The 26,060-nt window shown below is 34.3% G+C and overlaps 1 protein-coding gene across 1 annotated transcript in view; it reads left to right on the forward strand.

Moving 5' to 3' along the window:
- Positions 1-14,948: 14,948 nt before the first annotated feature.
- The window catches only part of PDE1A (phosphodiesterase 1A), a gene marked incomplete at its 3' end in the record, with an annotated part of 51,399 nt that continues 40,287 nt past the window's right edge, over positions 14,949-26,060 (forward strand). Inside the window, exons 1-3 of the mRNA XM_084288914.1 lie at positions 14,949-15,009; positions 24,951-25,133; positions 25,570-25,636. Of these exons, the coding sequence (XP_084145040.1) occupies positions 25,048-25,133; positions 25,570-25,636 (153 nt within the window). The 5' untranslated portion in view covers positions 14,949-15,009; positions 24,951-25,047. The remainder of the gene's footprint in view (positions 15,010-24,950; positions 25,134-25,569; positions 25,637-26,060) is intronic.

Raw genomic sequence — 26,060 nt, forward strand, 5'->3', positions numbered from 1 at the left:
TGAGACAATATGTTTTGGAAAAGTGCCACAGTCTTACAAATGTGGGATTGGGAGGTGCTGACAAGATTCAGAAAAGCAGCTCAAAAACTGAATTATTCATCACAAGGAAACAGTGGAGCAATTCTGAACAAAAAGTAATTATAATTTCCAAAGCAGACCTAGGCCATGTATGCATTACATTTACAGTATTAGAAGGAATGCTACAGAAAACCTCGGTGATGCTTAAGGTAGCATTTATTCCATCGCCATAAAAGAGAGGAAAATTTGGGCTGCTTTATAAGACACCAAAAATTCACAGTTTAAGACAACTATGAATCTGGTGGAGTATTATCTGGTAGAGTTAACTGGAATACACATAAAAGGCTTGCAAAATCAAATAATATTTTATTAAAGATGACATATTTTCATTTTGGAATATTTCATGCCAGTTCAAAATCATTCTACCATATATACAATTTATAACTTGGAGCTTTAAAGAGGCTACATCAGAAACTATCCTGGTTAAGTTTATTCTCGGTGCGTAACAAGAACAACAGAGAGGAAAGGAAAGATCGTCCTCAGCAAAGCTTAGTGCTAAGTCATGAGTTCCAATAATCTGGAGATATAGATGTAGATATGATACGAGACAGTTTGGTATTTGTGTTGTTTGAAAAATACTCGTACAGTGAATCCTTCTTCTATGTGTGGGATAGCTTCTCTGTTTGTCGAGTCCCAGAGTCCCACCTTATTTACACCAAAATCACTATTTGGCGTGGCTGGCTGCTGCTTCATCTCTGCAGGATATTGGTGAAGTTCTGCTCCCTCTGGGAGTTTCCAAAGGATTCCTTCTTGATTTCTTTGTGAGCTGAGCCTATAAAGAAAAGAAGATATACTAGAGAATTTACTATCTCAAACCAATATAATTTATAAATTTTTATATTCAAAGGCCTGAAAGTTTGCTGGAGAGCACTGCACATGAATTGAGTGGAAAGACTAATAGCAAAGCAGAGGAAAAGATACAGTGTTTATTACTGTAATCTTTTCACTTGTTTTTATGCTTCTTTGGGCTAAATTGATCAGAGAATTGATGTTTAAAATGAATCTGAATAGCTTTACTCACTTTTACTCAGAAGCTTTCACAGGCTTCTGAAAGAAATGGGTCAGTATGTGCACAGTGCAGCTGGACTTGTGGGGCTAATGTGATTTATGAAAAGTAATTGCAGCCTAAATTTTCAGCTGAAAAATGATAGGACAGTCCAGTTGAAACCAGCGGTGGTAAGCCACAGAGGTAAAACTCACAAATCTTCCTCATATATAGGAATAATTTATTCCTATGATTATGTTATACATGTATGTTGTCAGACTCTGGGGCTCACATTGATTTATGATCAAATATGTCATGCTATTATGCTTCTGAGAAGAATTAATTAGTTCCTCCTACTACAAAAGTAATTGAAATCTGTGTCAGAAAGCTAGATAACATAAATGAAGTCATGAAAGTTTAGTAAATTTTAAGTCATTTCTGTAACCATGTTTGTGGTTGAGGTGCCAAGATCTCTTTTTTGAATACATCAGAATGTAGCAAAATAGCTCTGGTTGAGTAAGCTTCTCCAATTCTATTATCAGAAAATAATTAGATCTTCATCTGATTAATCCTCTTCCAGAGTTATTGTTGTTATTTAGTGAAATCAGTTTTAAAAGGCTTATTTCATTGTACTGCAATAATGGTTTTTTTTGTTTGTTTGTTTGTTTGTTTTTTGTTTGTTTAATGCTGCTCTAGTTTGAACTTTGATAAGAGTATTCTAGAGAAGAGTCTGAGATTACCTATTCTGGATTAAAATTTAAACTAAATACATCTGGCATGGCTTCAAAATAATAATCATAGTGAATGAAAAGCTTAAACAAGTATTTATGTACTAGTACATTTTGAAAACAAGGGTAGATAACAGATATTTTATGGCAAAATATACTTTAAATTACTCCATGGATTAACTCCACACTCAATCCGATTCACAGTAATATGAGTGCTTTTCTTTAATTCCTGATCCAGGATCTACAGGAAGAAAATTATTACACTGATTTTAGTTTCATTTTTTCTTCATGTAAAATACATTAACACGTATCCAACTGTAGCATGCTAGCAGTACTTTAAGGTATATGCTGATCCATGCAAAGTTAGAAGTACATTTGTCAGACAGCAAATTTAAAAGATATAAAAATGATTAGAAGATTAATAGAAAAATAGTCCTTTTGTTTCCCAAAAGTTATGCCATTAATCATATTTTTTCTTCTGGGTGCAGACAGTTTTTCATAGCTGTTAGCTGTTCCTGTTTATCTCACTTTAATTTTATGGTACTGAGTCTTGGGCAAGTTTCTTCATAAAAATACATAAATATTTCTGCTAGTTTAGTTACCTTATTAAATGTCAGTTCTCTATTCGCATTTCATTCATATTCCTTGGCTGACTATGACAGAGGAAGGCTTTAACCTGACTTCCTCACATACTCTCAGTTAATCAATCAGGCACTTCAGCACAGGTTTCCTAAAAAGGAAGCAAATCTGTCTTTTAACATCTTCCTTTTTTCCTTAAATGTTTAAAAGCTAGATTTAGGTCTCTTTATTGCTTGATTTGATCCCCCAGCCTCAAGGTGGGAGCACGTTTTTCTACTCCAGTGTGTATTTAATTTATTTATCTATAGGAGTACCTCTAACAACTTTATCACTACAGTTGTTAAAAAATTGGAGCATATATATATATATATCCATCTTTCAGTTGGGTGTTTTGTGACTCTCTTGCTTTTCCTTTTTTTTTTTTTTTTTTTTTTTGACTTGTACCCTCACTATGGAAACAAATGCATTTTTTAATTTCTTTCTCTTTCTTTTTGTATCATTTCAGAAAATGCAAACCTCTGGCAATGTTAACACTATAATCTTTCACACATCTTTCCAAATTGCATCCTTGAATCCTTGGGTCAACCTACCAATGTCCCAAAGTTTACAATTTTGATGTTCCCTACAATAAAACTTTTAGTCAAAAACAATCATAAAAAATGGCATTAGGAAAACACCAAACCCACATAAAGAATGAGCCGAGATAGATATAGAATGGCTTACAAGGCACAATTCCAGATATGGTCAAATCAAGTGTTATTGAACATTGCATAGCAAAGAGCCAGCCAGGGTCTTGACATGCTATTCAAACCATATAAGCACATAGGCAGTCCGCAGCAGTTACTGTCATTTGCTGACCTAAGAAAGAGTGGTGGCCTCCCAAAAAGGTGATATCTCTTTGATTTTCTGTCATTTTCAGATTATCTTTCTGCAGCGAATTTACACTCTAACATGAAAATTCTCAATCTGTAATATTAACAATAAAATCTTAAGTAGAGTTTTCATCGCAGCGACCACAATCAAACAGGCTGTAAACACTCATTTCATAAAAGTTGAGCTCTTATTTTTGTGGTTTTCTTGATCAAGGCACACATACAAAGCTACATTCAGTGAAAATCAATCTTTAGCATTATAATTTATTTTTCTTTTACCATCAACTCTTGAAGAATGCCCTGCATTGCATACTCAAGACATTATGCAAATGTGTGCAGGTGAAAGTAATATATTCATAGTTTAGTACTGAACCAGACACTTTCTCATTTGCATTAATTTATAAAATGAAACTCCTCTATACTTTGCTCTAGTACTTCTCTATGGTCATTATTCAGTTGAGCACTCCCTTCTGATTGAGGCCTGGATTGATCACCAAAGTATTACAGCTGGCTTGTTCCCTTGGTCAAACTACTGCTTTATTTCTCTGAGTGATGCTATTTTAAAGTGAATAAATTGATTTAAAAAATGAGGATTCCAAGATAGGAGAATCTGAAAAGAAAAAAAAGACAACACCAAAAAAAACCAAACAACAACAACAACAAAAATGCACTGTTTGAGAATGACAGACAGATCACACTATGTAGTTCCATTTCCAAATCTTTCTAACGAACCATTTTACTGACTATTTTGATTTCAAGTCATGTTTGTTATGTATTATACACACAGGCTTTTCCTAAATCTGTGGTACATGTGTAGATGAACACTATCTTCTAACATAGACTCAAGAACTTTACTAGTTTTCTCTTTCAAAATTCAGGTGTAACCAGGTTTTTTTTTTTTTGGAAGGAATGTCAGGAGTTAGCAGAGAATCTAAAGGGTAGTGATTCATTAAATAGAGCTACGAAAAATGAAGTACTGCTTAGCAGTTCTGTTAGTCATGACCATAAGGGAGCTGAACTTTACAGATTACCTTTCACATCCCTAGGAAGTACATTTAAGGATTTTGTGCTATCATCTGAAGAATTCAGACTTTAATTTCTGAGTCCGAGACAGGCACAGAAATTAATAACAAAATTTTATGTTGTTAAAAGCTGCTTTTGAATTTTTCTTGTAAACCACTGCTTACCTCAAAAGCATGACGTGTTCTTAGAAATTCTGCTGCTGTCTGTTGAGGCTGAGAGAGATCTTCTGTGTTACATTTTCTTTCACCTGGAGATATAGAGGTATTAAATAAGATGTCTGCTGCAAAATTCTTGGTGAACCAATTCTAGGTTGGATGTGGTACTTAAGGATGTGATTTGGTGGGTAATATTGGCGGTAGGGGGATGGTTGGACCAGATGATTTGAGAGGTCTTTTCTAGCCTTAATGGTTCTATGATTCTATGACAGTCTGTGTACTATATGATGGATAATGGGTTGAAAGTTTTATTGCTCAAGAATAACTTTGTTTTTGAAAATATTCTTTCCGATGAATTGCAGGGACTTGTTCTACTCATTCTGAAGTATTCAAAGATGGAGCTATTCAAGGACCGATAATGAATTTCAGTTTCACACCTTAATTCAAATTTATTTTCTCACGTAGACAATTTCTAGATCAAATTCACATGTGTAAGAATGGTCATGTTACATTTCATCCTACTTAAAGAATATAGGGGAAATGTCATCTGCTTGATTCTTTCCTCTTTTAAACGTTTATACAGCTGTCAAGTGTGTTTAAGCTTTTCTAATGTTCTACTTCTCATTACCAAGATCTACTTTGAAGTACTTTGATTTGGCAATTCTTCAGCGGAACATTTATTTTTAACAATTTCAAATGCCAGAGTAAGTTTCACACATTACATAGAGTGCTGGATTCTAGCATCTCCTACTTTTTTTTCTTTTTTATTCATTTAATTGCAGTATTGCAATTTTAAATAAAAACCCTGTTCATATTCTTACATTGTTATATACATTATATGTACTCTATCCTTTCTTCAGAACCACTGAGATGGTAATGATTTTACAGCAAAATTGTACTGTAATTGCTACAGCTGTTGTGCTAAAGCATTTATGTCTTGCTCTGGCTTTTGAATGAAAAAATCTTTAATTGAACATAGATGTGTTGAAGCTGTTAATTATTCAGTAAAAAAGACATCTGAATTAAGGTGTTTTTTTTTTTTTATAACGTTTTAGGGAGAGTAGAGTGACTTTCAAATAATTTTAGTACTTTATTTAATAGTACATGATAGTTCAAAATGAAAATATATTTTTTTATATATATATATTTCAAAAGTATTTTCCAATAAATAATGATCTGTGCTTTGTTCATCGTGATATACTGTTAAACCAGCATTCAAAATAAATTGACTCTGTTCTCCCATCTGGAAGGCATAATTATCCTACATATTAAAAGTTTAACCTTTTTATTCTGGTACTTAAAGTGCTTAAATTTAACTATAAAGTTGAACTTAGTAGAACATAGGTCTTCTAAACCAAATGACAAGTTAAAGTTTGACCTCAAGTAGGTTTATGTTTGTGTTGAAGGTGTGGTCACATGGACCGGTCTAGATTGGCCAGCTGAACCAACTATCCTGATAGCATAACTGCACATACAAACAAATTTAAATATTGCCAGAAGCGTTGGCTGTAAAGATTTATATATGTTCTTCTATGATATTCCTCAGGGAAATTCTGTCCTGGTTCTAATTGTTATCTTCAAGAAGTCAAAATGTTAACTCTTTGCAGACTATGTTGTATTTAATACAGTTTGATTCTATAGGGAAGACACAGAACAAAGTGTTGTATTAATGTTAGTGAAGGACACTTCCTGGGCTGTTTGCTCATACTTGACTTTATCAGGGAGAAGGAAGGATATTCATGCTAAGTGTCATAAATGAAGTTTCTTTAATCATTGGGTGTTTCAGTGCCTAGCACTTACCAAGCTTCTGCCCTTAACAATCACAGAAATTGTGCCAAAGTGACTTTCAGTATATCTTATGAGTAGTCTAGATTTTTTTTTTTTTTTTTTAGTACAGGGTTACCAATTCTGGTTAATGCGGTCTTTAATGAAAGAACATTAGTTGGCTTTTTACATGATGGTTTCTTCTTAATGTTTCTAAAAGGACTTCCTGCCTCTTTGCATGCTGTTTTTAAAGGATGAATATCAGCATTCTTCAATCCACATTTTCTGATCCTGAGGAATGAAAGGGATATTCAGCATACTGGTTCAGCATGGGTGTACCATCCCCTCTATGCTAATGACTTCAGGGTGAATGAGAGGAGAAACAGAATGAAAGAGTAATGAGAGATCTATTTCCAAACCCTTATCATTCTGTGATATTTGATAAGATGATAAGATAGCACTGCATGAGGACATATTCTCACATCTATGAATTCCAAGAGTAACTAAAGCAAAATACAGTTTGTAGCAGTACTATGTAGCAGGTAGGGAACAAGAGAGTTCAGAACCAGAAAGAAGTATTTTCAGACCATTAAATTTATCCAATTGCTGACATGAGAGGATCCATGCTTTGGGTTGTGTTATGAAATCAAGTATTTGGTGCATGAAGATCATATTAAAACAGTCTGGATCATGTGAAGGAGAGAGGGATTGTGACTTCTTAGTGTTAGGTCAGAGGTTGGACTCGATGATCTTGAGGTCTCTTCCAACCTAGAAATTCTGTGATTCTGTGTGATAATACCATTGTCAGGAGAAATGCTTTCTAACGGGAACTCTTAAACCAGCAGGCATCTTCCATCCTATGACACTGTGCCCACCCATGGGGCAGAAGTAGGTCATGATCTTTCTTACAAGAACATGAGATGCAGTTGCCATGAAGAGCTGCTGTGAGGTAGGGTTAACGGAGTTCTTCAGAAGCACAGAAAGAGACCCGTGCCAGGTCTGCACTCCTCTGATGATTTTCAGTGATACAGAGGTTTGGATATTTATATATGTATATATATATATTTATATTTTTTTTCCTGGAATTTAGAGCTAACACGTGAATATGATGGGAGGAGTATCTCTGTGATGTAGTCTGTTTGGAAATATCCTTCTTCTGCCATGATTTAAAAAAAAATAAAAATAATAAAGAATGCAGGAGACTGCTTTGCAAGATTTAGGGGCTAAACTTCTGCCTCTTACCAGCTTCTTCAATTACTGTGCTCAAAGTTGCTGTTTGCAGCAAAAATAAAGCTTTTTACTTGTCTACGAGGAATAAAGGATATATGACTTTTCTGTGAGTTTATTGCATTAACTTCAGCAAGAAAGACTTGCTGAAAGTCTTCCATCATTTTTAAGCATGATTTTTGGCAGGTGATGAGTTTACATTTGATTTCCCAGCTTGTTGTTGATAGTGAGTTTAGCTAGATTATGATGAAGAGTTTGAGACATACAGACTGTTCAAGTGTTTGGCAACTTCAAGATTAAATAGCTTTAGCTGGCATTCTATATTATGTTTATAAAATCCAGGGGAACCTTATAGATCAAATGTCAATCTTCAGACAAAAATAGAGATTAATCAAAAAAACATTCAAAGGATTTACAAATTACTTCTACTTACTATTTACAAATCAGTCCAATAGATGGTGTATTATTTGATTTATATTTTATATATTGATTGTGAAATGGGAATATGAGATAGTGAAAATGGAAATTGAGACAATAAAAATACCCATAGAGTTTAGAGTAAGGAGAGACTGGTTGGTTACTGGTTGGATCTAATAGACGACAGAGAAAACACTTGGATGTGTATACATATTAAGTTATTTGCTTTAGAGAGCTTGGATCAGTTTATGATTTCAAGTGGAAACCATGTAAGACCCTTTTGCTTTGTGTGATTTCAGCTAGACATTAAAGAAAACTTGGAAATTTTGACTAAATTTTGATTTAGCCTTTTAGCACACTTGACCCTGATACTAAATGAGACCCAGAGGAAGTATTTACATGGTATTACAATGAAAATGTATAAAGTGAGTAAGGTAAAATGAATTGAAGCCTAACAGACAAAGCCTGCCTGAAGGAAACCACTTCATGATGTATAAACATGGTTAATATTTAAAGAGCCAAGGCAATTCTATCACCATGAAAATGCATTTTTTCATTAAGAAGCTGTAGCTTTGAGTGTGTGTTATATAGCTGCAGAATTTCTATTTTAATTCGTCAATATGGGTTTGAAGTTTTGGTATATCAAAACGCTGGCTGAATTACCACCATATTCAATATTTATTTTCCAATGACTGAATCATAATTACAGATCACCGTGTACCACTCATAGAGCTTAAAATAATCACAAAATGAATTGTGATTCGTGAAACCCTTAGCAACCACAAGGCTTCTTGTGCATATACTCAGACATAGGAGTGACTGAGAAGTAGTTTCATAAAGCACATTTGCAGCACCAAAAATGTAAAATTTCTTTCTTGTGTTTCTCAGTAGCTGAATTTATTGAGACAGCACCTCTAATTAGAAGAAATATTAACTGCCTTGTTATGGTTTCAGGAAGCAAAACACACATCAAGGTCTGAGTAAGGAGCTATCAGTTCTAATTGCTCTCCAATGACATATTGGTCATTGCCTGGACTGGCAAAATGTCCCCATGTCAACACAATTTTCACTACCATAGTGTAAGAAACCTCAAAGTAGAGGTTAGCTATTTTGAAGTCACGTTAATTGGCCATGATGTAACTGCAGGTGGGAGTGGTGGAACAGGAGTGGCTACCCAAAGGAATAATTTCTGAATCTTTATTAGCATATTTTGGATTTTTTTCCCACTGCCTCTCATCCATTTATATGATCTAGTCTCACACAACCATATATTAAAAATATTACAAATATATCCAGATACAATGGAAACTGTGATTTTCCTGTTTCATATTTACGAGAGACAATATTTATCTCCCATCTTGCAGAAAACATGCAGAAAGGAAATTATAGCCTTTGTAATCATAACAAAAAATTTCTAGTAATCCTTATGTTATTATTATTTTTACTTGAAGAAGTAAAGTGTGGACTTTGTACATGATTGCTTGTTATTATTACAATTTATTTTTTATTTCTGATCTGTGTCATTTTTAAGTATTTGACAGAGAAACTGGATTATTTATACATAGATGTATTTTGTACATGCATGTTCTTAGAAAAATATAAAATTCAAATGATACTGAGTCACGTGTAAATAATTTGGTGAATTTATGTAGGGAATCCAAGGGAAAAAATAATACGTTTTATTTGTTGTGACTTTTCCAAGATGAAGTTTTTCCATTTCCATTTTGGATTTTCCCTAATCAAACTATTTTCCTAAATCTTAAATGTGCACGCAGGTCATACTACTTAGATTCTGGGAGTGGGTTGTTTTAAATAAAGGAGCTGAACTTTCCATTGCTCATGTGGTGGAGCTGCTGGATATTGTCCCTTTTTTAGATTGTTCATGTTTGAATGAGGATATAACTTCTGCCTTTGAAAGCTGAGGGTCTGTTGGGTGAGCAATGGTTTATGTGGATCGTGAAAATTGTTCAACTGATTTACAAGAATCACTACAGGTAGCCAAATTAGCTTCCAGTTTTAATTTTCCAGTTCAATTTTTCAGAGGAAAATTTCCCACTTCTCCAAGTTTTTAAAAAGCTTCTGATGTTTAAACTGTAACTAGCCAGATTGTTAGAACACGGCTACTCTTCTCCTTACTTTTAATTTCATGTCACATACCAGTCCATTTTTAGTTTGTAATGTTCACATAGAGAGACAAATCACTTGTATAATAAGTTGCAATTATTGACCTAGTTTTCTTAGTCAATATTAAATTGTCTAAACAAAACATGGAATTACTGTTCGCAATTACTGTTCTGTCCTTACTCTTGTTAACATGTTGTCAGTACTTGCTCATCATTTTGTCAATGAATTAATACAAGGATTTTCTCAGCTGGTTTATGGGAACATAATGATTTACAACTTGTAATTGAAGTAACCAATCACAACTGGCATTGTGATTAATAAATATTAAGAGAAATAACTCATGCCCACCCCCCCGCAAATTAGCATCAGCATTTTTTAGTATATTATTATTGATTAGAATATTTTATTTTCAAATAATTATTAGGCTATTTGTTGTCCATCCTTAAGCAGTGACTTCCATTCATTTCAAAAGATAATAGGAAACAGGGTTTAACTATGGTTTACTCTTTGCAGTTTACTTCACTTCCTCTTTAATAGGAGCTGTTGCAAAAGCCAGCTATTTCGTACAAAGTTTCCAAAACAGTTTTAAGTTAAGTCCAGATGTGTAAGTTAGAAAGCTGGTTCTTTACATTGCTTGGTAGTAGGGAGGAACAGCTAGCAGATCAGGGCATTCTTTGGAAGTTAATTTCAGGTTCAATTTTCTTCCTCTGGTTTTTGAAGGCTGCTAAGCTAAACGTGTGACTCCCATTTATTTTCAGTGATCATTGGTAATTTTCCCTTTGAAAAGGAAGAGGCAGTCTTTAAAATCTGAAATTGAAATTGTCATTTACCTCTCTACCTAACAATCTCCCTTCTTAATAAACCTGTCTCTGTCACCTTTCTTTGTGATCATTTCAATACATATTTAAGATAGTTTTTCCATCCATATTTTTTAGTATTGTTGAATGCTTGATTCCATAGAATAAAACATTTTCTTTTGAAAGCATTGCAAACAGCCCTTTTAATCACTTATTACTTATCTTCATTTTCCCCCCTTATTACTGAAACTGTCATAGGAAACCTTCTCAAATAATTTAAAATCTGTCTTCAGTTAATCTGGTACAACCCCCAAAAGTTACAATTTCTCAAAACTTTAATTCAAATGTTGGGTAAAAAGAGAATTTCAGTGGGGAAGGAAGGAAGAACTGCATCCTGATTTTGATACTGTTAATCAAGAACATTCAATTTCTGCTCCCACTCAAATCCTTATTTTCTCCTGGCTTGGCTGTGTTGCTGTCTGGACGTCAGGGCTTGTTGCCTACAGCTGGACAGAAGTGTCAGATGCACAGGGGTGAGGGCTGGGCAAGCACTGCCTCTGCTGCTGCTCCTGCTCACCTCACAGGAAGTGCTATCAAAAGTAGGTGGGAGCAGAGTGTGCTTGGATCGTCCAGTATTTTTTTAATACCACAGTGCTCTTAACGGTGTTTACCAGAAGATGGTTCTCCACCCACTCCCTTTATTACTTACAGATGTCTCTTTCACCCTTATGAATTGGGACTGCTAGTTTTAAAATGTTGTCAGTTGTCCTGAGATAAATAAACTCTTCTTCTCTACAAATCTATTTCTTTCACACCAGTTCATTTTTGCATTTCACAATTATTAGTGCACACCCGCCCTCCCATTTTTTTCTCTTTGCTATTATTTCTTAGTATTGTGGTTCACAGGCAGCATCATACCAATAGCTCCAATTTTAAGTAGCATATCATGTTTTCTAACTGTATTTCTCATATTTCTTTTCCATTAATTACACTTAATTCAACAAAAGAAAACAAATAACAAACAGTCCTGTCCAGTACAGCTGCAGTATTCATTAGTTTTTAGTCCTTTTCCTTCTTTCCTCCATTTTACAGAACTTTCTTTTTCTTGCCAAATGATGGGCTATAATATTTTACCACTTCCTGTTTTGTCTTATAAATTGACATATTTATTCTCTACCAAAAGAACATTTTAAAATCTTTGGCAATTTTCATGTAAAGAACAGTATTGTGAGTGCATATGACTGTTCAGATAAGGTTATGATCCACTTAAGTAACTTAAGTCGCTGCCTCGGAAGTCCAGTTTTCTCGACAGGATTTCCAGGTGTCTGATCAGAAACACTGTGGAGGGATTTTATGGCTGTCTCTAGCTTGCTATTGGGATATTATACCACAGATGGATCCAGGCTTTCTTTGGAAGTGCACAGCAAAGAATGAGGGCTGATGGGAAGAAGTTGCTACAAAGGATGTTCCAATTAGATATTGGGGAAAAAACAATCCACAGTGGGGCCGGTTAAGTAATGGAACTAGTTGCCCACAGAGTTTGTGCAATCTCCATGCTTGTGGATATTCCAAACTCAAGCCCCACTGCGATTCGATCTAAATTTCAATTTACATCTAACTTTGAGGATGGCCCTGCTTTGATCAAGGTCTTGGACTGGGTGGAGGTCCCTTCCAAAGAAAATTATCCTGTGGTTCTATGACAGAGCTGCAGTGGGTCAGCTCTCCTCAGTGAGCAGACGCTCTTGAGGACATACCTGCAAAGGTGCGGATAAGTGAGGTGACAAGGTCACTAGTAGTACCAATTTGTATGTGTTTTGTCTTTTTGCGTCTCTGTAACTTTTTCAGAATCACGTTATCTTTGCCTGAACAGCTTTTCCAATTTGTGTTGTTTGTTATTTTGTTCTGCATTCCTTCTAGAGTAAGAACAATAACTACAGGGCAAGTCACATCAGCTGACTGCCACCTATGCAATAAAACTTTGCAAGGACATCATGGTTTACCAGCTCCCACAGGGTCTCCTTTCCTCCTGCAAGTATAAAATGATTCTACATATCTGTTTGATCTGTGTCCTAAGGTAACATAGAGCCACACAGTTAAGAGCTAAAAACACTACTGGAAATCAAAGAGTTTGAAGCAATTTTGATCTTCAATTGTACTGTAGCCTGGCTCTCCCCTGCAAAATGTTGCATTTTTGAATCTGTTTACCCTTCCACCTTGGGAAGTACAATTCCAAGATAATTTCAGTCAAACAACAAGAGAACAGTGCAAGTGGTGAAACTGCCCTGCAGCTCTTGGCAAGTCAGGGCAGTGGTGCTGCCAGCCTCACTTGGGCATTTTGTCACTGGTGTTCAGTAGGGTGTTTGTGTGGTGTGTGTGTGTGCATGCATTACTGAGGAGCAGACCTCTCCAGAGAGTTAATTGTGCATGTGCTGAGTACTGCTGGCTGAGTGTCTACTCAATGACTTAGTGACAGTCTCTAGGTGCTCTGAGTTGGAGGGAATTATTTCCTGGAAAGGCCTCCATATGCATAAGGTTGTTTCTGTGTAGGAGATGCACTCCCACGGTATTTCAGCCACCCACCTTACCTTTCTGAGAAAAACAAAACAAAACAAAACAAGAAAACTCAAAATTTCCCATTCTGTTTATTTGCAATGCACTGTGTAAAATGCCAAGTAATTATGGTTGCTAAGAGCCCTATTTGTCTTATGTTCTATACTAATTTCAACTGAATTAAGACTTTGGAGAAGTGAGGAAGCTGATCTTTTAAAACTCCATTTACTAAAATTATCCTTTCAGGCTTGGACATAATTATGCTTAAGTCCAAATACACGGGAAAAATGTGAAACTGGTTTTATGATGGAGCAGTACTTCCCAAATTTATGGGAGTTTTTTTTTCCAAACATTGGTTCATTTTTAAAAATTAATGCATTTTAATTAGCTCAAATGAAATATTTTATATGCCTAATAGAAATAAATGGACATCAGGCTTCCATAATTTCATTTACCTATTTATTATTTCTATCCATTTATTCATTATTTCTATCTGTTTTGTATTGTTTATATTATTTTTATATTATAGTATTTTTCACATCAGATTTCTTTTGAAAGTAGTCATCTAGTGCTGACTTATTTTCAACCCACTTTTAAAGTAAATGCTTGTTTCACCCATTTTTTTCACATAAAAGGATTATTTCATGTAAATTGTTAAACTAATAATATACCTTTAAATAAAAAAATCTGTCTTGCATGATAAAAAACTTGTAGATCATTTCGGCTAAGAGGTATATAGCACAGAAAGAAAAAAAGACTCATGCTTCTTTAAACAACCATCTAGTCACAGCTCTACATAATTACAGATAAATTTTTATTTCACTACAGTGCTGTGACTTCTTCATAAGGTTAAGGTAAGCAGTGTCAGGAGTGTTCTCATCAAAGAGTTTAGGAAGAATTTGGTGTTTATGTGGTTTGTCTGTGTAAGTGTGTTGCTACAGAGGCATGATGCATTACAAAATCTCTTTTGGGCGTAGCCATGTTTGTAATGTAAAAGAATGTTCTCAAAACTAAAAGCAAAAACACACTTGGGAAAATATTTGGATTTTTCTAATGCCATAGGCACCACCTTCCTTCTGGTATAATGATGAATTCTCTGTAAACACAGAAGCAATAGAGCTCCACATTAGCTCATAATAACACATATTCTCCAGCAAAAACATACTGGATGCTCAAATAAAAAATAAAGACCTTAAAATGAAACAAATTATATGTAGTGGATATTAAAGATATAATTGACCTCCTAAGCATAGAAAAATCATAGTATGACAACTTGCAAAATTTTGTTTATTATTTTTTAAAAAATTAGAGACTCAGGCATCATAGCAGTGTCATAAATTAATATAAAATAGCTCTGATCATAGTTATTGAGTCCTCTGACTTTTCTTCATAGATCTTAAAAATTTTGGCAAGCTGCAAAAATAGACAGTTGATTATTATGTGTGTTCTAAAACCTTTTTTTTTTTTTTTTTAAAGATGATATGCATTGAAAGTCTCTTTCCTTTACAGTAGATTTTCCATTGCTTCAGATAGAAAATGCTGTTACTAAAATTTGATATAAGCAACGCACCGACATTTTTATTTTCTTTTTCACAGATTACGATGCTTGGTGAAGCAGCTTGAGAAGGGTGACATTAATGTGGTGGATTTAAAAAAGAACATTGAATATGCAGCATCTGTGCTGGAGGCAGTTTATATCGATGAAACCAGGTAAGTCTGAGAGAATAGAACCATAGAATGGTTTGGGTTGGAAGGCAACTTAAACATCATCTAGTTCCAACACCTCTCACTAGACCAGGTTGCCCAAAGCCCGATGCAGCCTGGCCTTGAATACCTCCAGGGATGGGACATTCACAACTCCTCTGGGCAACCTGTGTCAGTGCCTCACCACCCTCTGAGTAAAGAATTTCTTCCTAATATGTAATATAAACCTACCCTCTTTTAATTTAAGACCATTTTTGTTTAAAAAAGGAAGAAATGTTGGGAGTCGCATTTTAGAAATATAGTCTTTGCATGCACTTGTAAATGATGTGAGGTAAAGGTCTCCACAAATCAGTAGAATAATATATGGCTTTTACGTCTCTTAGTGACAAGGTTAAAGCACATGAAATTCTAAAGGTCAGATGTAGCTGTCTGGAGGGTTTGCTTAGTTCTTATCTCCCTCACTTGTCATATGTCCATGGTATAAAGTCACAAGAATTTTCATAAGGAGGGATGATGGGCTTTCTTTCCCCCAAAGGCCATAAACTTATAATCATTCTGAGGATTGTATCTCTGAAAAAAATGATCTATCTGGGAATGACATGCTCACAGAGATGAGGCAGGATATTGTAATCTGTCCCCTTAATACATAAATTCATGAAAAGCTGTGATTTATTTTATAGTATTTGATGCTTTGTTTATGATTATTTTTACTGGCAGTATGACTGGCAATCATCTTTAATGTGGGTTGACTTGAATGAAATTAGAAGTTCTAAGTATTTGGCTTCTTGAAAGAAGTTTAAGATATGTACTATAATTGATGTTAACTAGCCAACTTACAGTTCTTATTTCAACTTGCTGGCCTCTTATTTTTTTTTTTTTTTTTTCTCTAAGCAGAATGTTCTGTTAAAATTGTCTGCCAAACCTTCTTAAACCTTCTTCAGTGCTTCTGGAGCATACAGTCTATGTCTAGTCTTGATTCCATATGTCCATATGACATTTAGGAAGTCTGCCATCATACTAATTATTGCATGGACCTAAGTATCTCATGTGCTGTCTTGCAAGTATGAAAATTTGGTACATCATTTAAACGACAGCTCTAGCTTTTTCCTGTTTCTTTCCCTTTGATATGTATGATTCACTCACCAAACCTTGCAAGTCTGTGATCTGGAGCACCTACTATTGAGTGATAGAAAGCCTACCCATTTGGACACAGAAGGATGAAAACAACAGCAAATGAAGTTGGTATCCATACTCTGTTTTTCCCAGATTATGCTATAGACTAGGTTGGCAGAATCACTTACACCGGTGTCCTGCCTTTAGAGTTAACACACATCTAGTTCCGTAAAAGATGATAAAACAGTGGCAAACAAGGAGACTTCCCAAGGAGCCTGGCAACCACATTATCATTCTTAGGGACACTGTCGGAAATATTGTTATTGATCCCAAGTTAAATGCACAACTTGAAAAACATCAGAAATCTCAGTGAATTTGAAAGAGCTTATGTTTGCAGACTCAGTTAAATTAAGCTTAACTGAACAGAAGAAGTTCAAACTCACTCAATAGGTGTTATAAATAATTCTGACAAGACTTGCAGAATTGTCTCCGTTAGTACCTGACACTTGGCTCAAGGCAGTGGAAGAAGGATTTTTGGAGTCAAACAGGAAATAAATACAGGCTGATAATTCAGTCAGGACAGCTGTTCCATTCCTTGTAAACATAGCGCTTTATTCATGCTAAGTGAGAAGAAAGTAAGTCAGATAAAATGTGGATGGAAATTACAAGATTAAAAAAAAAAAAAAAAAGCATTTGAGAGCCAATAAAACCTTAAAATTTAAACTTTTGTGGTGAACATTGTTAAGTTATTCTGGATAAAATTGGAATATTTTGTTCCAATCATGGGCTTTTTTTATGCTTTTAAAGTGCTTTAATACTTTATCAAATAGACTTGATTTCAGGAAGATATTTATCTGTGCCATTTCAATTCCACATCTAGATATTAGTTTGTTTTAGACTGTATAATGCCCTTTCAGAAGACTTTAACCTTTTGAAAACATTTTTGAAAGTTGACCATATTTCACTAATACATGAATTAGATCTGTTGTATATAGCTAGCAATCGCTTTGAACATCTTTGTTCGATTCCACAAGAAAAAACAAACACAAACAAATACAAGTTATTGCCACATTCTTGAAAGAGAAAGGAAATCTCATTAAGGGTAAATGGTGTTATAATAAAATGTGTCATCTGTTTGCATGAGAGATTTGGAAATACTGACGTTATTTCAATGATACTATAATGCTGAACAGAGTCCTTGAGAAAAAACTCTTACTAAAAATGTACACATTCTGATATGTATAATATTAGTGAAAAAGGAGGTCATTAAACCCAATCTTTGTGACTGCTGTTATAATAACCATTTTGGACCATACAGAATTTCAGTTCACTGCTCTATTAATGCATCAAGTATTTCTGGTGTCACCAGGCATCAAGCAGGGACAAACAAATCTTCAAACTGAGGACAAAAGGGAAATGCTTTAAATTGGGATTGTGTCACTTGCAAGAGTTAGAGTTAACATGACTTCATATCACCAATTGCTGGCATGACCCTTAAGAGTGCACCACAGAAGTGTTTGTGATAGGAACATGCACGTGTATCTTTGTCACATGGAGTCTAAGGAAAATGAAAGGGGCAACAATTTGGCTAGATGCTGGTGCTCACAGAGCTCTGTGTAACAGAATGAAGTTTACCAACTAGGAATTCTCCCCTGATTCCCAGAGTTCCCAGGGTGAAGAATGATCAATGTAGCCTATTTTTAGGCAATGTCCAGTACACAACTTTAATTACATTTATGAGCAGAAGGATGCTGTTGCCAGGTGGTTTCAGGATTCTCAGTACTGCAACAAATTGAGTCCATGGCAGCAGATCTGTCTGAGACTAGTAATTAATATCTCCAAAAAATAATTAACTGGTATACTAATCTTGTACCCTTGTGCCTTCTCTTTCACTTTCTTATCTTCCTTATGGCCATTATGGCCATCAATCTAGATTTGGCAGCTTCTCTGTATTTTAAAATAATCTAAACAATAACAAAACTCAGTGAAGGCTTTTTTTTTTTTTTTTTTTTTTTTTTTTTACATTTCTTTGTCATTTTATTTTCACAAGCTATATTTTGTATTGGTGTTGCAAAGCTCTAAATGACCACTAAATCAGCATGGAATAGCTGCTGCATAGCTTAGCATCTCACAGCAGGAGTTGGTTGCTTAACATTACAGGGCCATTTGCATTTAGGTCCCACTTGCACATAGTGTACAAAATACAGTTGACTTTGTGAATCATGTTTCACTGATTATAAGGCTTTGCTTATGGAAGATGTACTAATCAAGACAATGTTATCTGTTCAGCGTCATCACTGGAGACATTCACACTGGCAAACCTTTGCAGGTTCAAGGACTGAGAGAGTGAAATTCTATTACATCAAAGAGATTTAGGTTGCTCAATTTTTTTAAAAGTGTATATATACCCAATCTAAGTACTGGAGAAGACCGATTTGTTCATTTACACATGAAGGTAACTGTATTTCATTCTCAGTGCATTATGACACTCAGTCAATGATGTAATTCATTTTAGTTCAGTTGTCATCATTGAGTAACTAGACAATATTTCCCCTCAAAGTTAACTTAAAAATAAATCAGAGAAAGTTTAAAGAAAATAATCTTCCTAATGATACATGGATAAAACAAGAGGAAAGAGGTAACTCAATTTGGTAATTATTTGCCAGAAGAAAAAGATGGACTTTGAGCCCTCTCTGAGATGACTTAGTGGAGGACAGATCAGAATTGACAATTATTAAGCATGACAATTATACGACATGAAATTCAATCTCAATCTTAAAAAGTCACAATCAGACAAGCTTGCTATGAGTGTGTATTGCTGTCCTCCATATTGAACCCATGGTTAAATGTTCTTTGCCGGAGTTGCTTTGTCATTAATAAATGTATCATTTGAAGAAAATCATTCAGTTCATCCATTAAGTGAATCCATAAATGGTATTGAGAAATCATTCAGAAAAAGCTTGTTGTATTGAGATTAATTCAGTGTATTTCACTTGTATAGAAGTTCAAGGTAAACCTTCAAAATCTTTTGTACTAAGCCAAAGGCTATTCTAGAAGGAAAGCTTAAAATAGCATCAAAATTATTTAAAAACAAACAAAAAAAAATGAAGTTACTGAAAATCTGTTAAATTCCGACTGCGATTCTGCAGTTCATTTCACATTATTTAATAAATCGGCTGCATCCCTTTTCAAAAGTTACTGATTTTTTCTATGTCAAAGTTATACTATTAATTTATTTGAAAACCATGGCTCTCAGTAGTTCCTATCCTATAGAGCTTACAGAATCTTGGTAAAGCAACTGAATAAAAATGGGAAAATATATCAGATTACAGGTATACTCCTGGGGAAAAAAAAAATCCTGGCCTGAATCTTAAGATTGTTGATGGCCTTTGGTATGTAGGTCTGTATTTCTGAATAGAAAAGGTAGTTGAGAAGCAGTATGTGTCAATAAGTGAATGTTTCCAGTAACGATGGCCCTTCCCCAACAGTTATCTACTGTTGTAATAATTGTATTTCATCCGGAGTCTTGAGTGTTTATTGTAATTAATTGATCTTTATCTGAGGACAGTTCTTCTGAGAATGTGCCAAATTTTAAGAGTGTGACATGTTTGTTAATGCACTGTTTCTTTAGAAAGGCCTTTATACACTAAAAGTGCACCACCACAATAATTTTTGCAATTCATTTATCTTCAGTGGAAGTCAAGATCTTTCTTTTTTTTTTTTACTGCAAGTAAGTGGAAATTGTAAGGGAGAATCGAGGATGTAAATAGAAACTAAATGTATTGATTCATGCTTTTTCAGGAAGATAGTGAGAAACTACAACACAATTAATTGATGAAAATGTGAATTCCATTTTTGGACCTTCCAAAAATAAGATAGGACTTTGAATTTACTGTTAAGGAGTTGGTCATCAGCTTGATTGATTGGCTAAATGATGAAGAGTTAATTCTTCCTCTGGCCCCCATAAATGCATCATTGCATTGTTTGAAATCTTTCACCATCTCTGTTAGGCAGAATGACTGATTGGCACTGATGATTTTTTTTTTAATCGTGTAGCAATTATCTAATTTTTTTTTTCTTCATTTGCTATTCTTTCATTCCCTCCACAATATATCAGATTCCTAAGGGAAAAGAAGTGTACTTTTGACTAGTCCATTACCATATTTAAAATTCTGATTAAATGAAAAGAGAGCTTGAAATTATCACTACTTGAATTTTGAAGAATTATTCTTGACAGAAAAACACAGTACTATGACAAGAAGATCAGGTTATTAGTTACTATGACTGCAGCATTAATTGATTGCTAAGCTGAAATGCCATGGACCATACCTTACCATATTCCCACTACTGTCAATGGGAGCTCCAATCATGGAATGAATAGAATTAAATAACCTAAGCCTCCCCCTCTCCTTCCTACGCATCTCTCTTCCACATATTGCATCTACTTAATAGGCTTATGATATATGGGCAAAATAATTGTATGTAACCCTGCAATTCTGAATTCATGTTGAAGAAAAAGTACTTTCTGTGGACCACGCTGTTAAAGCTTCTTTGTTTTTTTTTAGCATTTTAAAGTTTTGCTTAGTTTTAGGAAAGAAAAAGCTAAATCACATGCCTTGGTATATTTATATATATATAATTAAACCGTGCTATTGGAGTTCATGCTTCCCAGTTGTACCAATGGGATTCATATTGGTACATTTTTTCTTCTTGACACTTGCTACTTTATTCATTATTTTTTCTGATGGCATTTTTGAATCTAAGTAAAGTTTTATATTGCAAAATGTTAAAAAAAAAAACAAACCTCTGTAACATTTGGCATAAGTTTTAATGGTTTAAAAATGTTTGTCTTTGTAAAGGCATTCCGAATAATCCCAAATAATTTACCTATTCACCTGTGATCCATGAAGCAGCAGGTCGGAGCAGGAAGTTTAAATAGTAGAATTATAGAATACAAAAATATTTAAATATATTTTCCTTTTATCTAGACAGTAGTAATTTTCACTAGGCAAAACCCAAGTGCCAATAACTTCCTATTGATTCACTGATTTTACTGAAGCTTTTAAAAGTTGTGCATTCTAAGTAGATATACATTAAAAGACCAGTAGTATAAATGCTCAGGAATAAAAAGGTTCTTAATATACATTTCTGATTATTACTTTTTTTTTTCCCAGTAATTGTAGAAAATGTTGCATTGTAGATTTTTTTTCAAAGCAATGATGATGTGATAATACTGAGTGGTTGCACCAGAGTGACATCATAATACATCTGCTGGGATCCAGCCTTTTTTTCAGTTAAGTTCTAACCAACAGGAACAGCAAGACGGACAGACCTGTAGAAGGGGCTCTGTCATCTACTTAGTTCACTGTAGTGATTTGCATGTATAGAATAGCAGCCAGCAACCAAGATTAAAGGTAGCTCAACATGAAAACAAGATCCATGTTAAAAAGCAAAATAATAATAAGTAGTGGCTTATCAAAATCAAAATTCAAGGGGGATGAAAAAACAAATTTTAGCTACTACTGTAGTGTAAGTGGTAAGATACTATTAATACTTCTTGTTAATATGTGTGAGTTTTGATGCTTCTGCTGAATGTTCTTTGTGTTACTTTTAGTCAAATTTATACATGTATTATTACAAATGTATTATATACATGTATTATTACAAATTATTACAAATTACAAATTATTACAAATATATGTATTATATAGAAGTACTGATAAAACCATTTCAGATTTTTACATCTTAAGGTATAAATTTGTGTAATTTCAAATAAGTGTTTTCATAATCAGTAAATAAAAGGTGAACAATTAAAGATGTATTTCACAGAATCCACAAGATGGCATATGTATACATATATATACACTCATGGAAATGTAATGGAAATACTATATTTTTTTTAATAAAGGTATACATAGGTGAATAGAAGTGGACAAAAGTAATGAACTATTAATTTAATGAAATACTGTATTCTAACAATTTGTGATAATTAAGTGTACTATGCATAGTGCAATATATGTACATGTATATAAAAATATTTTCTAAACAAAATTGCCATCAAATTGTAGATCCATCTAACCATCCATTTATTCGGCTGTGTGGATCCATAGATGAACTCTGTCTCTGTAATTACTGAATAATGGCAGTCATTAGTTAATTTATTCCAAGGCAATTTCTAGCAATGCATATGCCATGTGTAATTTTTCCCAATATGAATTATATAATTCAAAAGGTCAGGAAGATGTAAAAAGTAGACAGTTACTAGCCCGTGTTTCCTTTCCTTAAATGTTGTCTCAGTTAGGCTTCTGAAAAGAACTAATTCTTCTGGAGAACTTAGTGAGGTTATATGTTGAAAGTGTTCTGATCTGAGGTATCTGTAAGAGCTGATATTTACAAAGGATTGTGCTTACAATGTAATTCTGTGTTACGGTTGCTTTCCTACTGATTTGAGTAGGAACCAGAAACACTTAATCTCTGTCTTTCACATAAAACATTGTTCAGTCACCTCTCATCAGAAAGGAGTGGTGTCATGAAAATTCCGGGAGTGTTCAGGAAACTGAGCAAAAGATCTTGGTTCAACACTTTTCAAATTCTGGTTTCTCTGTTCTGTCTTCATAAAGTAACTTAATTGCTATCAGGTACAGGCTGAATAGTCCTCCTGCTTTACAAATGAATGGTTAAAAAAAATTAGAGAAACTGCAGTGTGTCTTCCTAGCCTTAATTCTTTCTCCAGTGGTCAATATCTATCAAGTTCAGGACTTGGTCCCAGATTCAGTTCTGCACCAGACTGTAGAAAATTTGTGTAGAGTACTTCATGCAGTAGGCTCTGAGATAGCCTAGTGACAGTGGTCCTTTTATTGCTGGAATAATTTCATGTCTTTTGAGTAGCATTTTGGATAGTTATAAAACTGTTCTGGGATTATAATGTTTATTCCTGATTATACTACAAATACATCAAATGCCGAGTATTCATCAGAAATAAAAATGTACTGATCTCTCCAGGGATATTTAATATCAGCATTAGACTAGTAGAGATTTAAGTGGACTATAACATAGTTTTAAATTGGTGGAATAAAATCAATCTATAGCTTTTGACCTATTGGCAGTCTTAGACTGGGTTCAGTTTTGCAAGATAATTTACCCAAATACTTTATTCTGCAGAAGTCCTTCTCCTCAAACTTAAATTACTGACTTCTGGTGAGTTTCCCACTGCCAGAAAATTCTCATAATTCTTGTCTGTTCTGCTCCTCCTGCACCCTGTGTTGGAGACATTTGTAGTCTAACAATTTTATGTCTGTAAGAAATAGGAATATTCCTGCTCTTCTTTCAGTAAGCAGTGATGATGTTAGGAGAGTTTTATGTATTTTTATTTTTTATTTCATCCTATTTGTCAAGTCCTACAAGTCCTATGTTTCATTGTTCACAAATAATTTGTATGCCACATCTGGTGTCATGCTTCCTACTAGGCACTGTCCTCAGGACTAGATGTACATGTGGACTCCATCACCCATGTTTTTGCTCAATTCTTCTGTATGCCAGAAATTACCTGGATTAGGCAAGGATTTGAAAATGGTGATGAAGAGAAACAAAGAAAGCAAAAAGTGTGAAAGAGCTGTTAAAAATATATGAACGTGTGCAGATAGGATGAAGAATCTGTGGAGTTATATATACACAAATCAAAGTTAAATATACTTTGTCCACCATTGCTTTGTGTCCAATTCATGGAGATTCAAGTAGTTTCAGAAAATCACTAGAAAAATAGATCTACATAATCAAATGTCTGCAATTCAATTGGTGCTATTTTTAATAAAATATTTTTGAAGGATGGCATGCTTTACCTGTGTTCAGATCATCCCGCCTGAAGTTTCTTGCATAACTTAATGAAGGAAAACTTACTATCAGAATAAATAAGCAATTTGGTTCTCAGAAAATCCCAGCAGATGAGTGATATGGGCAGGTAATAGCAAGAAAAAGCAGTTTTCCTACTACTGGTATGTTCATAGAAGTGTAGAATTGAAGTATTGAGTCTGTTTGAGGAGAATATTTAGTTACGCGTTTCTTCTAAATAAACTGATCTCCAGTTCTGTTTAAGTGAAGTTACTTTTTCCATTCTGCAAAAGGTATACATAGCTTTTCTATATTTTTAAACAATTAAGAACTTTGACAGCTGACTTGTAATCTAATCTTGTATAATATCTTTACTGTTATGATTTTGTTACCCTTCCTTCAATAGGAATGTCAATCTCAAAACAGAAAGAATTCATTCTCAATACTTTTATTGCACTGGAGTAATGCAATGGACATGTATACAGGGTGTTCAGTGAAACTAATTTGCCATAGTGTTTTTAGGTAATATATTTTTTTTGCATGTAAGTGTGAAAACTTTTTTGATACAATTTTGGAAGATAGATCAGATGGATCATAGGTATTCTTTGTTATTGCATCAACCCACCCTTTCTAGAGGCATTTCTGTCAGCCACTCTTATAAACCTCTCCTTGGGACTTTATAACTCGTTATTACACTTCAATCCACCAAAGCTGTTAAAATCTCAGTGGAAAATCCTTCACTTGCCTTTCCTTGAATATCTTGCATTTGAGCATCTTTTACATACTGGAACATGAACGCAGGAAGAAAGGAAGACACCTGATGTGCCTGCCTTCCTGGAGGCCTGAGTATGTCTGCCAGAGAAGCATTTGAAGATGTATTAAGTTAATCACATAGACAACCTCTGCTCCTGTTAAAATAAGTTTTGTTAGCTGTTCACATGTCCATACACCTTTTGCTTCAATCTGCCATCTTCTCAGTTACCTTTTATTAATTTATTTTTTTTTAGGAGGCTGTTGGACACTGAGGATGAGCTCTCTGACATCCAGTCAGATTCTGTCCCACTGGAAGTACGGGACTGGTTAGCTTCTACTTTCACGAGGGAAATGGGAATAGTGAAGAGGAGACCTGAAGAAAAGCCCAAATTCCGAAGCATTGTGCATGCTGTACAGGCTGGGATTTTTGTAGAAAGGTGAGAGTTATTTTTTCATTACAACAAGCATTGCATTTAACCACAGTGTCTGTCTGTTGTTAAAGATCCCATCAAATGGTGGCAGAAGCCTGAAGCAAATCTTTGTGGCAGTTTTTAGGTTCAATTTCTGTAATCTTTGTATTTTTATATACAGAAATCCAGATGAGACCTCTACTTTTGTAATGAAATCTTCTGGATTTTGGAAAATTCTGGGGATAAACATTATAGCTTGGAAATTTCTATATGAACATGTACCAAAGACTGTATGAACATCAAAAAATAATACCCCAGGAGAAGAATTTTTCTCAGAAGTTCATAAAAAGACTTATGTCATCTTTGGGATCAGATCCTCAAATAGCTTATTGTTGTTTCACAGATTATGAAAGATAAAATTTTAATGGAATTCTATGGCTGAATATTTTATTTCTTCTTTTAGGATGTACCGTAGAACTTCTAGCATGGTTGGTTTGGCTTACCCAGCAGAAGTGATTGTAACGTTTAAGGTGAAAAAAAAGTTTAATTTTTGTGGAATTTGAATGTATTAGTACTTATTTTTAGTGTCTTTTAGGGTGAAATTAATGCATTTTTTCTACTGAATGTACCCTAGCCATATTTACTACTACAGAACTGAACACAGAAAACAGAGAACTTTAATAGCTAAAACTTGACAAATAGCATATGATTCTGTTTGTTTTTTCACTGTTTAGTTGTGATTTAATTTAACAATGTTATTAGAGAATTAGGACAAAATCATATAGAAATGTTTATAAAAATGTCAGAGCCATGATTGTATCAGCTCCCACTAGTATGGTAATCAGTGTCTCAGCAGTATTTTTTTCCTTTTTGGAAAGAAGAAGGGGAAGTAGTATTGGGACAGAGTTAACAAAAGAAGCTACAGCTTATGGAACAAGTACAGTATTTCTGTGA

This window comes from Netta rufina (genome assembly GCF_964035555.1).
Source record: "Netta rufina genome assembly, chromosome: 6".
NCBI classification, from domain to species: Eukaryota; Metazoa; Chordata; class Aves; order Anseriformes; family Anatidae; genus Netta; species Netta rufina.